The sequence below is a fragment of the Emys orbicularis genome, chromosome 23, assembly GCF_028017835.1.
Source record: "Emys orbicularis isolate rEmyOrb1 chromosome 23, rEmyOrb1.hap1, whole genome shotgun sequence".
NCBI lineage: Eukaryota > Metazoa > Chordata > Testudines > Emydidae > Emys > Emys orbicularis.
The window spans coordinates 12,469,102-12,486,697 of record NC_088705.1 but is presented as its reverse complement, the minus strand read 5'-3'; the positions used below and the strand labels follow the sequence as shown (position 1 = coordinate 12,486,697).

At 47.7% G+C, this 17,596-nt stretch overlaps 1 protein-coding gene across 1 annotated transcript; it reads left to right on the top strand.

Annotated features, from left to right (window-relative positions):
- The first annotated feature begins 379 nt into the window (after window positions 1-379).
- Window positions 380-16,315, top strand: GMEB1 (glucocorticoid modulatory element binding protein 1). Its single transcript, XM_065421781.1, has 10 exons — window positions 380-441; window positions 3,951-4,115; window positions 5,858-5,970; window positions 7,004-7,128; window positions 10,466-10,569; window positions 11,113-11,270; window positions 12,703-12,831; window positions 13,676-13,813; window positions 14,420-14,542; window positions 15,612-16,315. The coding sequence occupies exons 2-10, from the start codon at window positions 3,988-3,990 to the stop codon at window positions 16,313-16,315; spliced, it is 1,722 nt and encodes a 573-aa protein (XP_065277853.1). The 5' UTR covers window positions 380-441; window positions 3,951-3,987.
- The last annotated feature ends 1,281 nt before the right edge of the window (window positions 16,316-17,596 follow it).

The window sequence follows — 17,596 nt, the reverse complement described above, 5'->3', positions numbered from 1 at the left end:
CCACGTGATCGCCCTAGGGGCAAGGTGTGGGGTGAGGGTGCCCCCCGGGGACCTGCACCCCCCCAGGCTGGGTTCCCACGTGATCGCCCTAGGGGCGAGGTGTGGGGTGAGGGTGGCCCCCAGGGGTGCTGCCCCCCCCAAGACAGGGGTCCCAGCTGATCGCCCAGGGGGCCGGCCGGGCTGCCCCCCGCACTGTGCAGAGGGCCCGGCCTGGAGGGAGCAGCACCCAGGGGACCCGGCGCCTTTCGAGAAGGGGGGGGCACCACAGCCCCCAGAGCGCAGCACAGCCGGCTTAGGCAGTAGACAGGAGTAAATGGTCCGCGGCCCCTTTAAGACAGGCGGCGGCCGGAAGTGCTGGCGACCGAGTGCTGTCGCGAGCGCGCCTGCTGCGCATGCTCATTCCTCCCCTCCCCCAGCCCCTGACTCGGCCGTTCGGAGACGGTAAGGGACGGAGGGCGCCGCGCTACGGGAGCCGGGAGGGGCCAGGCCCGGACGCGGAGTGCGGGGGGGGTTCGGCCGCAGGGGGAGGGGGAGCCCCAGAGCGCGCCGCCGCCGTACGTGCCGCCGCCGGGAGAGGGACGTCGCGCCGCCGCGGGGGGGGGAAGGGGGGCTGAGTGGCTGCGTCCGCTCGGCGCCCGCCCGCCTGCCTGGAGCGAGGGGCGGGAGGAGGGGAGGCCACACCCCCTCCCCAGGGGAGCCCCGCCCCTGGCCCCTGCGCGGGGGCACAGCTGGGCGGGGGGGCGCTGGGCCCCGACCATTCTTTGGGGCGGGGAGGCTTTGGGCCCTCCCCCCCCCCGGGGGTCTCATAGGTAAAGGGGGTTGGTGACCTCTGACCCTTCCCATCCCAACCTTTTCAGGGGAAGAGGGCTGGTGACCTCTGACCTTTCCGGGGCGGGGGAGCTGGTGGCCTCTGGCACGTGCCCTCCCCACTCAGTTGTCCAAGGCCACAGGTGGCATCTGGGGGAGTTTGTGCTGCCTGAGCCCTGCCCCGCCAGCCACGGGGGAGGGGGTTGGTGGGGCAATCGTGAGAAAGCTCCTGCCCCCTTCTCCTCTTGCACTACTCTCGGTGAAGAGGAAATCTGGGATGTGTATGGCCGGCGAATACCTTCTGCTCCTCCTTCCCAGCCAGCACGCCATAGACCGACCCCTTCCTCCCCCCACGCACACACGCTGACTAGGGGTCAGCGCAGCTCGGGCCCTTTGGACACCTGACTCTGAAGGTGGCATCCCACTTTCTCCAGTCCCTATGGGATGATGGGGACGCAGGGGTGGAGGGAGGGTCTCATGCTCTCTGAGTTCCTGACGGCCAGTGGGTAAGGGGTTGTTAGGGTGGAGGCTCGCCCCATCTGATCTTCAGTGTGAAGGTAGTTTTGGGGGACAGCCATGTGCCTGTTGTCTACTGGCCGTGCAGGTGTGAAGGGGGCTGGGCATCCTCAGATGAGGCCTTATTGAGGCCTTGGGGGAGGTGGGGGATTGGGCCTTTTGAATCCCTAGTGGTTACACCAGACTGGAGAGTGAAAGGTATGTGTATAGGGGGTGAATGCAGTGCTCTGTTCATCCCAGACATGGGTGTTACCCTTATGACCTTGACTACAGATGGATGAGTGGTGGCTGGGTGGGTTGAGTCCTGTGTTGTCCTGATGCTGAAAAGGTGACTGGTCTCATGTTCTGGGACCGATAAAAAGTGTAAGTATGTCCTCCATACCCAGGACAGGTGAAGGATCTTGCACCATGTTCTCTTAACAGCCAAAAAATGAAAGGAGTGTGGGGTCTCACCCTCCAAAGCCTGACTATTGAAAGGTGACTATTTTAGGGCTTGTGCACCTCCATATGGAGGGGTGAAGGATGAGACATTTCTAATGCTGTGGCCTTGGCTGCAGTGGGATGTGTGAACACTTAATGAGGGAATGTTATGCTGAGTTTCCTAAATCCAGCCTTAGACGCCACTGAACATGGACCCAAGAATATACAGCCTCTGATGTGTAGTAAGTGAACTACAGAGATTTATATTGTTCCCATGGGACCAAATCTGCCTGTATTTCAGGCACACAAGATGCGGGAGAACAAATATCAGGTATAGGACTCTGCCATTCCTAGGGCATTTACAGTAATGAATGGGGACTGCAGATGCAGTTCAATTGTACGTATTTCAGGTCCAGAAGCAACTGAACTCAGCCCTCTCAGGAGACTTCACTGCAGATTTGTCTTGTCTGAGCCCATGTGACTCATCTTCCTGGTAACATCTGACACTAGATGCTTTGAGATGCTAGGACGCTCCCAGAGTTCCCTCTGACAGAGACTGCAGATCCGATTTCCCCCTAGACACAGACAAGACCAACCTAAGCCAAGGAAATATTGAAAACAAAGGAGAACTGATTTGATAGCTAGATCCTGCCATAGTCTCCTTGAGTAATTCTGAGTTGGGCATCCCAGGCAGCCACAACCTTACTGGGCCACTTGTCCATTGGCCACATCATGTTTCTATTCCTTGCTTCGTTCTGGGTCGCTTCTCTGCCATGTTCTGATTGGTCCCAAAGCACACTGCAAATCTGAACCAGGATAACTAGTCTGTCTGTCTGAAGCAGGGATGTGTGCTTTTGTTTAGGTCAGCGCATAAGCAAAGGTTTTCTTGGTAAGCTGTGCCTTACATTTGGACCTAAACAGAGTCAGGCTTAGACTCAGCCTGATCTCATCTGGCAAGGAATGCCACAGCTGGAGGTCTGCCACAGTTGGAGGTCTGCCACTGAGAACACTGCCTCCAGCAACCCAATAATGTAAACCTGGGTCTCTCTGTCAGGAGGGACAATTAATTATGTGTACACATACATGGAGGCTATTCCAGATGGCAGGAGGTGCAGAGGAGAAGGCTTTCGTATCAAGGACGGTGAAACTGGGGAAGAGCAGAGAGGAGGCCAGCTAGACAAGACGAGGTAGAGAAATAGACATGGTGTCTGAGACAGACTGGTGCAAATCTGTGGAGGGTTTTAAAACCAAGGAGAACTATCTTGAACTGGAGCCTGGATTACGTCAAACAAATTACATAATGTGTTATCCTCTCTCCATGCTTTTTAGGCAAGGATAATATAAAAAAAAAAGCAGTTAACTCCTCCGGTAATAAAATTACATGTATATTTTTCCATGTGAGCACTAGAGAATATTCCAGCAAAGCACAACAAATACTCAAGGTGCTTTCAGTAAAACACTCTGAAGATCTTTACTCCCATCCTTCCTCAATTCATCTTTGACGCTACGATCAGTCTTACATTTATGCTTGCATGCAGTGGGGAAAGCTCTGGCCAGTGCATTTGTCTGGTAATAAAAGATTATGGCATCAGAATGCCTGCTAGGAATCTTGCAATTAAGGAAAGGAGGAAATTAGCCCCATCTTAGAAACCCGTCTCCCAGCACACTCATGTCTGCTGCTAAGACCAAGCATGTGGGCTAGTGCTGACGCTGACCTGGCTGGCCCTGATTTTGCAATGTGTGGTTCTTAAACTACACTGTACAGGTAATTCCACTCTGCATTCTGTCTGCTGTTAAAATGTTTGTGAATATGGTACTGTGGGGTTCTGTGTTTTTTGTCTCTCGCTGATAGCAGATCTAAATGGTCTCAATTGCCTGCTCTGCAAGCTGAGAGGTACGCTCTCTGGCTTATACCTGCCCATCATCAGAAGCCCAATATCCCCTTCTCTTTCATGGCACCTGTTGCACTTCAGTTTGCTTCTGCAGCATGGAGTTTTATCAACAACTAGTGCTCCCCTTCACCTGCTCAGAGATTGAGAATCGTTCTTCTGTAAGCGTCTCAGCTCCCACTAGTCCAATATCATTTTGTTAACTGCGGCAGGACTGCTGGCGACGGTTGCTCTTCCATTTTGACACCATAGAGCATTCTTGTTCTTCCCCTGAGAGTGAAACCAGGGTAAATAGCTGCCTCTGCTTGTCCGCTACAGCACACTTGCCACCCAGCCCTTTGACTGCATGTGAGAAATGGCAAATGCCGAAGTGAGCGTCCCTGTGGGGGATGTGGTGGTTGTACCAAGCGAAGGAAATGAAGGGGAGAACCCGGAAGATACCAAAACCCAAGTGATACTACAGCTACAGCCAGTGCAACAGGGGTGAGTGATCCATGTAGCTTTGCCTGTTCTAGACTATTGACACGCATGTGGGTGCACAGGTGTGGGAAGGGGGTATGTTTGCAATGTGGCTAATCTCATGTATGTGATCCAAGGCATGTCCCTTTTCAGCATGCTCTTTAAGTGGTACTTCTGAAAGGGTTATACTTTGATTGAGTCTGTTCTGCAAGCCTTAGAGGAAAAGAGAAATTATAACCGATTAAAACGTTAGCCTCTAACAATGACCTAAAGTCGTTCACATACATACTAAGGTAGTGACTTTAAGATTCAATAGCTTGGGAATTCCCAAGCTAGAAGCAAGCCCTGGGTGTCTCAGAGGGAAGCTGAGAATCCCTCCCCTTTGCAATGGTTAGGAACATAGGAATTGCCATACCGGATCAGATTTGTGGGCAGATCTAGTCCAGTACCTTGTGTAACAATGGCTAGTACTGAGTATTTCAGTAGAAGGTGCAAGAAATCTCCATCATGAACAATTACCGAATAGCCTGTCCTTAGGGGAAGTCTTTTCCTAACCCCAAGCAGAGATTGGTTTATGCCATGAATCATGATGGTCTATGTCCCTTATTTTGTAATCCTATCCTGTGTAATTGGATTTTCTCATTAGACATATATAGATGTCTGATCCTTTTTTGAATCCTGCTCAGCTCTCAGATTGAATGTCTTGTAGCCATGAGTTCCACAGATTAATTATATGTTATGTTTAAAATAAAGTTATAATACTTCTGCTTCTAGCCCTAATGGGTCATGAGATATTAGACCTTAAACTTGTCATTGTTCGAGGACTAAATACTGCTCCTTCTATTTTAGTTTGTTCTATTTGGGGTCACATACTGGGCCCGCCACTATGGTATCTGAGCTTTGGGCCAGTGTAATTATAGGACAGGGGAATTTCACGTTCCCTAGTAGTTTGTTGGGTTTTTTTAATGGCTGCTCAGGGGTATGAATGTTAAAACAACGCCTGGGGAGATAGATTAATGAGCCGCATGCAGTTGAGCCAGGCAAAGGGGCATGATAAGTGCAGTTGATCACATGGAAACCACCACCTATGTGATAATGTAACTATATCGACATACACAAGCGTCTGTTCCTGCTTTGGCATCCCCTACTGTGAAATATAATAAAGCCAGGGTGCTAAATGTTGGCGGCTGCAATAGATGGCAGTGTATTATGGTACCCTGCATTGGCAGTCTCTTTCTAAAGGGACAGATGACTTCCACCAGTTACATGCCTTTTAATCAATAAATATATTGCAAAAAACATTAGTACAACATGAACTGGGATTTTACATGCATAAAACTCATAACATTAAAAGTGCAGATTTATACAACAAGTAACTCTGTCCCTTTGCCTGTCGGCATGACAACTGAATCTTTCAGTCTGTGATCACAAGGAGGATATACAGTGATGCAAAATGCCACATGTGTATATCTGAGGTGGTAGGCAAAGTTGCAGTATAAACGTAAAGCAGAGAATTTACAGTTTTACTGGTGGAGCAGTGTGGGGGTGGGGAGTGTAGCATTGGTAACAGCTATGCATGTTTTAATCCCTGGTGACTATTACTCAGTTTTTATATCTGAATCCCCTCCCCTCTCCTTTCCCCTCCCCCCCCCCCCCCAAAGTTTGTAAAACAAAAGATTTTGTCCCTAAGGGACAAGTAAGCAAAAAAATGAAATGAGGTTTTTAACCCTGTGCTATGAATCTTAATTTTTCCGTGATTTATATAGTTTGTTTATCGATGGACACTTTTACAACAGGATTTACGAAGAGGGCTCTGAGACCAGTGCCGCTGTGGTGGCTGTAGAAACACATACCATACACAAACTAGAAGAAGGGATTGGTAAGTTTCTCTTTGGTGTGGGCATAAACATGTCTCCTTCAGAATTACTTACCGTTTGATTTGCACCTTTAATACACTGGGGTTCTCTCACCACTGGGATCGGCAGTTGGGGATGTTGTTTCCCCAGGACATGGAGTGCATTGTCTTGGGGTGTTCCCACCTGGATCACCAGTGCTATAGTTGACACTAGGACTCTAGATACTGGGGGTGAAATCCTGGCTCCAGTGAAATCAATGGCAAAACTTGCATGGGTTGCAGTGGAGCCAGGAATTCACCTTGGAGGCCTTCTTGGTACACAGGTGCTAGCGTCTGTGTACCAGAACGGCAGTTGTACAGTGTTTGTGTGAGCAGGGAATCCCAACAGGAACTGTTTGAGCATCCGCGCCAGTCCCTGTCAAACAGTTGGCTTCTTGCTTTGTATGGATTGATACAGGTTAAGGGTTTGGGTTAAATATAATGAGCTGAGCATGCTGGCTCTGCAGTGCTCCCTGCCAGCCCAAGGAGCAAGAGCCTGGGGGAAGTTCTCTCAGAATCACACAGTGGATCTTGGCTCTAGCATTCTGACCCTTCTCTGTGTGTGAATCTCCCATTGACATTAGTAGAAGATCAGCACCTGCACGGAACAGGCTTTTGGAGCAGAGACCCACTGCTTAGATACCAGAGCAGAACATTGTTCTATGACTTAAATTTAAACTGAGATTTCCCACGTGACAGGATGTGGTTCTACTTACTGACCCTTGGTGACCTTTCTAAATGCTTGCGTTGGATGCATTTTGCTAGCATTGGTGATCACTTCAGACAGATTCTGCTAATATCTACGTTTTTCTTTGGGTGTCACCATTTAGAAGGAAGTCACCTGCTGCAGGAGAATGGACCCTTTAGCTGCATTGGCTTTATGGGGCTGGGAAGGATAAGAGGCGTATTGCTGAATTAGGAAGTGTCCTACTCGCGAAACTGGATGTTCACATCTCTGCCTTTGTGATTTGAGCTCCCAATAATGAAAATCTCATGTTATCCATGCTTCTGCCTGCAGACCCCAGCACCATTGAAACCAACGAGGAAATTGAGATTGCCTACCCCATCACCTGTGGGGAAAGCAAAGCCATTCTCCTCTGGAAGAAGTTTGTCTGTCCAGGAATTAATGTCAAGTGCGTCAAGGTAACTTGTTTTCTATAGAGTAGCCCGATTTCATTTGCCAGATCCCCTCTCTGAAGCTGGGACTGTGGCAGGTCATCTTCTTTCTTCCAGTGTATTTTATTCTCTCTCTCTCTTTCTCAATTTCATCTGTCTCTCTACACTGGAGTTTGTTAAATTTGCTTAGGCAGCATGCAGGGCCACAAACATTGGAGTTGGTTTTGTCTCTGTAAGAGGCAAGGCCATGAGCAGATTTTCAGGGAGAATCTCAGGGTGGAGGGTTCTCAGCCCCATTTTTTTTCTGAGTCGCTATTGATCCCTGTTTAAAGTCCTGCTTTTTCTTTCTTTTCTTCCATCACATTCCCTTGGAGCCATGTTGTGATGGTTTCTAGGGGTGCGCAGGACTGTGTGTGTGAGAGAGAGACTTGCTGGTGCTTAACTGGGCATCAGCTCCTTGATACCAGGAGTCTGTTAGCTGTCCAGACAATCTCCTCAGGGCTCTGCCAGCCCTCACTTTGCCTTGCAGGTTAACAATAGGTGTATCTGAGCCCCTCTGAAACCATGTCCTGTAGTATCCAGCCCCTGCCTATGGATACTCACAGAAAATACCAGGTGAGCTGTCCCCAAAGGAACAGGGCTCACACCAGTTTGATTCAGCTGAGGGTCAGCTCCAATATAACATCACAGCACTGAGATATATTTATAGAGAAAAAAGTCAGTGTGTTATCAAAGGCTGAGATTTAAGAGATAGTGAGTAAGGATAACGGAAACAGAAATAATTACATATAAAACAAAATAATAAAACACAGTCTGGGTCTACCCTTGTTAATGGTTACCTTTTCTATATAATCAAGTAGATTTCCCCCCAAAGGGTCAGTCTTTTGCAGAGCTAGCTAGTTTAAGACAAACCAGGATGCAAATATTCATGAAGCCGTCTCTGCCAGGGGTTTTCCTTAGTGAATGGATAACAAAATGTCTTTTTGCCTCTCCTTATATTTCCCAAAATTCATTGTTTTTGCTCCGGAATTAGGATGACCCCTGTGGTTCCTTTCCTGGTGTGCTGGCTCCAAGTTGCCTTCACATCCTTGCGTTGACTCCATATGCAAAACATGCTTCCTTATGATGCTTAATCTACATATGAACCTAGGCAGATAGGCGAATATACACCCTTTTGTCTGGCAAAACCTGTGTGTCAACACTGTCTGGGACAAAGGCTCTAAAACATATTTTAGGTACATATACACAACTCCTTAAATATGATCAGTACATATATCTCACCGTGCTTCTGAGGATCAGTATGTCATAAGCTTTTATTAGAGACCTCACATGACCCTTTTGGGATGAATACTATGACAGCCATGTGTTAGGTATAGTAAGGTTGTCGGGTCTGATAAGAGTTGCTGTTACAGAACAGTGGACCCTTTGCCGCTTGGCTTTGAAGGGTTCTTAGGGTCACACCTGTCATTGGGGAATATTCCTGAAGTAGTGCAGGCCCCCCGCAAGCATTCCATTCCTGACATGCTGGCTGGGGAAACGGAACCCTGCTGTCGGGTCCCCCAGCTGGCAATGTGATAAGCTATTGAGGTTAATGCCAGTGTGTGTGTCTGTATGTTCACGCAAGTCCTGCAGGCCAGAAACGCTGAGTGCAGAGCTTCTTGGTTCCTGCAGCGGATGTGCACTTTGAGGCTTCAATGTTTTACTGCCTGGCTTTTAGGAGGGCATGTCCCAATTATTGGTGGGAGGTAAAGTTGAGGGTATTTCCCAAGCAAAATGCTCATGCCACACGGATGGTGCAGTGTCATTTGACACATAGAGCTAATTCAGCCTAGAGTAAATAAGATGTGTGCATCACTTTAAACTGCCATGTATTTAATGAAGGGAGTTAAAGGGTTAGAAGTATGATTTGAGGGTGGCCAAAAGGGTAATTTTTTAAAAAGTTCCGTTTAAAGCACTCAGCACTTTATAACTAGAAGGATGAAGGAATTAATGAAAGCAGGTGAGAAGATGGGCTAAAAGTCAAAGAAACGATTAAATCAGGTTTTATTTAAACTGACCATTTCAGTGTTTTAATTTGCATGTTGAATAGATACCTTAATTTTAAAGAGCGGCAAGTCCTCTGTTTCCAGACTCTGAATCCAGACCCAAGTTGGTTTGGATCTTTATTACAGGTAGATCCAAATCTAAATGTTCTTGAACTTGGGGTGTAAACTTTTACAAAGTTCCAGGTGTTTAGGTTTGTTGTTCTGATACAGGCCACTACAGAGAGAGATTTCTGCTGCAAACTCAGATCTAAACCTATATCTGCATCTGAAGTTTGTTTATGGAGCTTTGGTTGTGATTCATCTCTCAAATATATTGTTAGTTATTAACCCAACGCTGCGTCATTGAATTCAATGGTAGCACTTTCAGTGACTTCAGTGGGAGCAAGGACAGGCCTTATTACCATACAGCGTATGCCAAACCGAATTCTTTGTTGCATGCAACCCAGAAAAGCCGGTGAGTTAGCCCAAGGTGTATGTCAGTGCAGAATATGACCGACATCTGAGTTCTCTGATTTTGGTATGAAAGGTTATGCTGTTCAATCTCACAGAGGAAGGTCTAACATGATCCAATGGCTGGAAGTTGAAGCTAGACGAATTCATAGTGGAAATAAGGTGTAAGTGTTTAACAGTGAGGATAATTAGCCATTGGAACAATTTATCAAAGGTCGTGGTGGATTCTGCATCACTGACAATTTTTTAAAATTAAGATTGGATGTTTTTCTAAAAGCTCTGCTCTAGGAATTATTTCGGGGAAGTTCTATGGCCTGTGTTAGACAGGAAGTCAAACTAGACGATCACATTGGTCCATTCCGGCCATGGAATCTGTGAATCTATGAGTAAATGGGAGCAACTGCCACTGGCTTCAAAGGTAATTGCACCTGTTTATGGCAGGAATATTGTTCATGGACTGTAAAACTACCTTTAAGGCAGCATTGAAAAGTGCTAGGGAAAGTGCTTTGGGCTTGATCTGCTTGGGCCACCTGCTGAAAAGTCATAGAACATCCCTGTAAATGTGCTGGATTTTCTTCTACATTTGTATCAAATCACATGCTTCGGGGTGTAAAATGATCTCTAGGAAGGGGTTCAGGAAGGAACCACTCCCAATAGCCACCCACTATTGCATTGCCGGTTAAATACATTATTGGGTGGAAGCGGTTTCCTTCAACTGAAGCTACTGCTAGAGACAGGATATTGGGCTAGAAGAACTGACCAATGGTTTCTGGTTGTGGAGTGTCCTAATGTAAAGTAACGTTCCCTTCTGGTTTTGTTGATCTGTCCTTCTGCCTGGCTGAATTCTTTGTTGTTGTTGTGTTTTTTAGTTTAATGACCAGTTGATCAGCCCTAAGCACTTTGTTCACTTGGCTGGCAAGTCTACCCTGAAGGACTGGAAGAGAGCCATTCGCCTTGGAGGAATCATGTTGAGGTATGACTGTCCACCATGGTAGCCAGCTTCAGCACTTCCTCAGTGCAGCAATAGAATCCTGTGCAGACATTTCATCTGCCTCTGTGTCTTCAATACATGCCAGTTAAATCTCTGATCAAGAAAAAGTGGATGGAACAGCAGATCCCTTTTAATGTGGATGGCCAGCAGCTTGCAGGACCTTTAGGGTGAAATCCTGGCCCCACTGAAGTCAATGGGAGTTCTGTCATTACTTCACTGGCAGCAGGATTTCACCTTACGTCCCAGAGATTATGTGGTGAACATATACAGGTAGGGTTGTATGGTATTTAATGGGGTATAAGGGTACTGTCACACGGCCAGAGCTGTGTATACAAAGTTGGAGAATGGAGACACGAGTGCCACTGTTTTTCAGTTAAGATCTTCTGGGGGACTCATGGGGGCACATGGGTTTCTTGTTCTTCCTCCTCCCCATGTGGTCATAGCTGTCCCTCTAACCTGTTGGTTTCTTCAGGCTGAGATCCAAGCTGAGTTCACTGCATAGTTCTCTCCCCATTCTGTGCACAGGAAGATGATGGACTCTGGGCAAATCGACTTCTACCAGCACGACAAGGTTTGCACCAACACCTGTCGAAGCACCAAATTTGATCTCCTGATCAGCAGTGCCAGAGCACCAGTGCCAGGGCAACAGACAAGTGTGGTGCAGACGCCCACATCAGCTGATGGTAGGGGACAAAGCCAGCTAGAAATGCCGTGTGTTACCCTGTAGCACTTCCCTCCTCCCTCCTGCCTCTTGCTCCCTGAGACTGTCCAGTTGTCTCTGTTTGTTTTCTGTGTGCAATGTCCTAATGCAGTGCGCCACCACCTCTCTCATGTTGCGGTCCCACATCTCAAATTACTTTTTACTTGCACCCAAGGTGTTTCAAAAGATTCCTGGGAGGGGTGAAGCTTCCTGTTGCATCTGCTGGAAGTGGGGATCAGTGGGATCTAGCAACGAACTGTACACTGTAAGGTTCGGGGTGGGGAGCAGCCAGCAATGCACTGGTGGTGGATGTAGACAACTTTGGGACCCAACGGAAAACTGCTGGTAACTGACCTCTTGGCAATCTCTGTTCTAAAGTACTTGGGTGTGGAACACAAAACAGCTCATGAAAAAACAGTTGAAAGACACCTGCTTGCAGTGGTTTTCTTGACGCATGTCCTATTTGCAGGCCTATTAGAGGGTCATGTGAAAGGGAGTATATTGGATTTCTGGTGGGCTCAGACATATATTGGATGGGTCTTTTTACTCTGAAAAATAAACAAATGGAATATTTAAAACCCCAGCCAGCCGGGATCCGGCTCCCACTTCTACCTCTGGCAGTGTATTTCCACCTGTAGCCTTACCAGTTTGTCCTGTTTTCAACATGCTGTAGTTGGTAACCCTACACCTTGGCTTTTGGTACCATTTACATACATGATGCATGGCTTCTGCATTGGTGCTGCCATTTCAGGCTGGTACTCAGAATAAAAATGAAAAACAAAAGTCCTTCCAAGTTTAATGTTGTTTAGAAAGTCAACGAAGCAGTTACTCTGGGTGGAGACTTTGAATGACCAATAGCATTTTAACTATGAATGCTGATATAAGGCTGATCAGATCTCATACTTCGGGACATAAGCCAATCATTTGCAGAGGTCAGGAAGGAGATTTCCTCCCCTTGTACATTATCATACAATTGGCTAGGTTACTTTCCTCTAAGTCTGAAATGACAGCCAGTGTGTGAGGTATGATGCCAGTTGTGATAGACCAGTGCTCTGATCCGATATGGACAGTCCTATGTTCCCAATGTGACAAGGCAGGGAAATGACTGACCCATTTGCTTCTTAAGTTCCCTCCTTTATTCTGATCCCTTCTGCTACTTTTACACCAGGATGGGTCTCTGGTTAACTCTTTGGACAGGGAGCGGCTTTCCATCCACAAACCCTAGTGCATTTCATAGATATGGTTCCACTGACAACAAACAACATCTGCTTTTCGCTAGTTTGGTTTATAGATACAAATAGCCTGACAGAGAGTGAAAAACACTGGGGGAGTGGAAAGTAAAACTGCTGATTGGAGCGTGAAATTCCTGGTGCTGTCGAGAGACATGAAGCCTCCTCTTCTGGATCCTTTTGCAGGGAGCATCACCCAAATCGCATTGTCCGAGGAGAGCATGGAGGAGGGGATTGAATGGAACTCTGCTCTGACGGCTGCTGTCACTATGGCCACTGAGGAGGGCATCAAGAAGGACACAGAGGAGATTTCGGGTAAGTTCATACTGTCTTTTGGCTATTCTCCGCCACCCGTCCACATTTTCTGAGTGAATATAAGGCTGGTGAAAGGTTCCAGATTTACAGCCTGGGAGACTAACGTCCTCAGAACAGGTATGACATAGGCAGCAGTAGTGCAAGTTTCCCCTCTCCCCTGCAAACACACACGGTGCCCCCTACTGCAAGTAAGGGGTGAGTTCAGTCTCTAAAGCCCATTCAGTCCTTGGCCTCTCTGCTGAGATGACCAAGCAGGTCAGTTAGTGCCTGTTACGATATGGGGGCTCTTTATGAAATAGACCCCAGCCTACCAGGAACTGAGCAGAGACCACCCGCTCATTTTTCACAGGCCAGTGAACAACTTCAGACTAGTGCCACATTCAGTCGCTATTGGCCATGGCTGGATTCAAACTACTGACCTAGAGGCAAAGCCCTCCATAGCTTATTACCAGTTCTCTGAGCCATCCACTTTCTCCCTGCACTATTGTTACAGGTGCTTTACTGGCCCTCCTCATACCTGTCCAGAAGCTTAGGCAGAGTTCTCCAGGACCATAGACTCTGTATCTTGTGCAGACAGGCAGAGGTAGTGAAGCACTGCTCTTAAAGTCGTAAGCTGTATGAAAGTCCTCACTAGTGATGTTTACTTCCCAGATCCATTTTTTTTGTTTGTTTCTGTTTTTTGCATGTCATGTCCGCCCTGATGGCCAGATTAGAAGCCGGCTTCCAAAGTTACTGCTGCATGACAGCGCGCTGCTCTTGGAACGGTTTTAATGTAGCCTTGTGGGAAAATGCCAAATGCTTGTACGTGTCGAATTCTTCTCCCTCCTGTCTCTTCCTGTGCCAGAGGACACGCTGATGTTCTGGAAAGGAATAGCCGACGTGGGGCTGATGGAAGAGGTCGTCTGCAACATCCAGAAAGAGATAGAAGAGGTGCTGAAAGGTGTCCAGCAGAGGCTCGGCCAGTCTCCCTTCCAGATCACAGGTGGGTGGGAGGCCGGCAGCCTCTGTGTTGATATTAAAGGATTATTGAAAAAGTGGCTATGGTCAGAGACGGGAAGGGAAAATTGGCCCTTTCCTACTCACAAAATCCTTTCCTGGCGTCAAATTCTCTTTTTAGTTACACCCATGTTTTGTTTTGGTCTTTTTCATTCACCTTTGGGCAGATAGATGACAGTTTCAGAAAGTCGTATGTAATGGAAAAACTTGTGCAACCTTCACTATTGCTGGAGCGCTAATGACACTGCCAGCATTATGGGCAGAAAAATTGTAGGGGGTGGTCTAACAGTATATTTGCATAAAAGCATGATGCTTTAATTTGCAGCTATTGAGAGCTGCTTGAGCAACGGGTCTTTGTTTTATTTATTTTGATATGAACAGAGTTGTTCCATCTTTGGATGTCCACGGGGTTGGGAATGCCCTCCCCAGCCAGCACTCCTGGAATTGCACTCTGGAAAAATTAAGAACTTTTAATAGAAAGCACGAGAGGATTTTAGGCATACTAAATAAATCTCACCTGCCTGGCTCCTTGACTGGAAGCTCAGGCTGTCTAAGGAATTTAGGCACTCACACATGTGGGGTTTCCTTGCAGATGCCGCAGTCCTGAATAATGTGGCCCACACTTTTGGCCTGATGGACACAGTCAAGAAAGTTTTGGACAACAGGAAAAGCCAAACAGAGCAGGGAGAAGAGCAGTTTCTTTATACTTTAGCAGGTATGGTCAATGCCTGGGAAATTCTTTGTTAGTGAAACCTGGTGGCCCATCACAGCTCTCTAGAGCTGATGTGACTCATGCGCTTTCCTATTTGACTTTGAACAAATGCAAAACAATACGTTGGTCCCTTTATTTAAAACCTGAATTTGCCTTTTTTTCCATACACCAGCATGCAACTGGTGTGTTATCCTGTGTCACTGCAAATTATTGACATACTGCATCATGAAACACGTGCACTTGAATCTCCATCCATTCTAGGGATCAGGTAGGAATCCCCCAAAGTCCCTTGTGTAGCAATGAGCCGTTGGCCTGGGGTGTTAGGGAGTGTGTAGTATTAGGTATGCCCTCTGCTGAGGGAAGGATACTGGCCTTGCTGGACTTCTGGTCTGCTTCACTATGGCTGATGCTTCCTCTTCTTATTTTCAGTGATATCCCCCAAAGATCCTTATCTGAGCTCTGTTTGTGCTGGAGACCCAGCTTCGGGAGTGGCCTTGGGACTCCCAGTCCCTGCGACAGCTCATGAACGCCATCCATCCTGAGATGGCACCCAACCGAGCTCAGGAGATGGCACTCGCTGCCGCGGTCTCTCCTAGCTGGAACAGGCATGTGCAGCAATGGCACCCATCTTCTCGGCAGTGAAAACAAGGCTGTGAGCAGAGAAGTAGAGGTAGATCACCACTCCAGAATGAGGAGACAAGGGGAATCCCAAGGACCTTGGTCCTTAATTCTCCATCGCATTGCACCTTGTGCAGCCATTTACACAAATGCAATGTGTGGGTGTAAAAAGCTACCAGCTCAGAAAGGCAGTGTTCTGCCTCCACTCTGCACAAGTGTGAATGGTCGCTGAAGCTGCAGGGCCATAGTCAGTCTGGCCCCGGTCTTGAACAAAGTTTTGTCCGAAGTGGATTGAGGAGAAACACTTGATTGGATGTCTGAGATGCCCCGCTGCAAAATAAATAATATGTGGCACCAGATGTTGCTGATTCTATGGAGTCCCTTTAAGTATCTCCCTCTGTTTTCAGTGACTCAAGCTTTCTCTGAATATGCTGCATTGTCATTCTTCTTGCAGACCTGGAACGCCAGCTGGAGGAGCAGAAGAAGCTCGCCAGGGATCAGAAGATGAAGTCTCAGACGATCCAGAACGTGGTGCTGATGCCAGTCAGTGCTCCGAAACCCCCTAAGAGACCTCGTCTGCAGCGCCCGGCCTCAGCCACAGTCTTGAGTCCCTCCACCCCTGTCCAGCAGCCTCAGTTCACAGTCATCTCACCCATTGCCATCGCACCTATGGGACAGCAATTCTCAGTGGGCAACATTCCAGTGGCAACCATCAGCCAGGGATCCAGCCCAGTGACTCTCCACACCTTGCCATCCTCACAGCTCTTCCGATATGCCACCGTGGTGTCTTCCTCCAAGTCCAGTTCATCTGACACTGTAACCCTTCATCCGTCCTCGAGCTTGGCCCTGCTGAGCTCAGCTGCTATGCAGGACAGCGGTGGGCTGGCTAACGTGGCCACGGTGGTGAACCCTGTGGAACTGGTGGCCATGGAGTCTGGCCTGACCTCTACCATCCAAGCTGTAGAGGGCACCTCAGAAGATGGACAGACCATCATAGAGATAGACCCGGCACCAGATCCTGAAGCAGAGACTGAGGAATCAGAGGGCAAAGCTGTGATTTTGGAAACTGAGCTGAGGACAGAGGAGAAAGTGATGGCAGATGTTGAGGACCATCAGCACCAGGTGCACAATGTAGAGATCGTTGTCTTGGAGGATTAGCAAGGAAGGCAAATCTCATTGGTGGGATGGGTTGTTTTTTGTTTTGGTTAAACTTTTTTATTTTGACAGTCATCCTGTTCGTTGCCATCGATCTTTTTCATTTTTACAGTCCAAAAACGGGAAAAGCTGGAGAAACATGGAGAGGCCCAAGAAAAGGCTCCATCTCCATGGAGTGATGGACAAAATCAACCCTTTCTGCAGGGAGGAAGGAGGAGTGATTCTGCAGACCAGAAGGGGAGAGCACCTTTCCTTCCTGAGAGCGCACAGTGATACAGTCCATATTCTCGTTTTTGCCCAGGCTAGGACTATTTTATTTGAGAGAGACTCTCTGGCCAGTAACTGGAGCATTGATCTTACTGCTGGAAGGGGTTGGTTATTGCTTTGGGGGAAACAGGTACCTCATTTTTATTTTTTCCCAGGGAAGGGAATTCTGTCCAACTCCTCATTATCAACTATGCTGGTATTTTGCTTTTGACAAGGAAGCAGCAACCCTGACTGTAGTGTTCATTGTCCCCTTTCCCACACCCTGTGGGTTTTTTTTGTTTGTTTTGTTTTTTTGCTTTGCTCTCCCTTCCCCTTTCCAGATCTGCTGGCTGCTAAAGTGCTTAAGCTGCTTTTGGGTTCTGTCACCCAAATCCTGCTTCTTCCCTTCCTGGCCTTCTCCCTCCCAGGCCTTGTAAGTTTCTTTGCTGCAGGACACTGTTACAAGACACTGCTCGCTTAAGCCTGGTGCGTAAAGGAGAAGAATCAACCCACTGGTAAAAACACAGCCCTCCCTTTAGCATAGCGCTGACCTCCTGGATGTATAAAGCGTGTGTTGTGCTGTTGCTTCCTGGGAGAGCTGGACTCCACGGGGCAGGAGCCCCATCTGTTTATGCCGCACGCTGGAAACTGTACTTGCTAGTTGCTACATGTTGGTGTGTGAGTTTTTTCTTTTTTTCCCTTAATCTATTTGCAGGATTAGAACGGGCATATTATTTTAGCGTTGTGACTGCCTCAGCATCCCCGCTCCCCCCCGCCACTTCTTTAGTGGGGGGGCTCTTTTGTTTCTTTGTGGGGCGAGGAAGGGAAGGAGGGAATCTATTTTTAGTTCAACTGTTGAATTGTGGGGAATTGGGAGGGCTGGGGGAAATCTGCTTGGCTGAAATATATTAAGCAAAACAGTAACAACAGAAATAGACCCGGAGGAGGGGGAGGTGTGTGGTTATTTTATTTTATTTTTTAATTTTTTTTGCATTAAAAGGAAAAATCTAAATGCATCTAGATTATTAATGGGAAGGA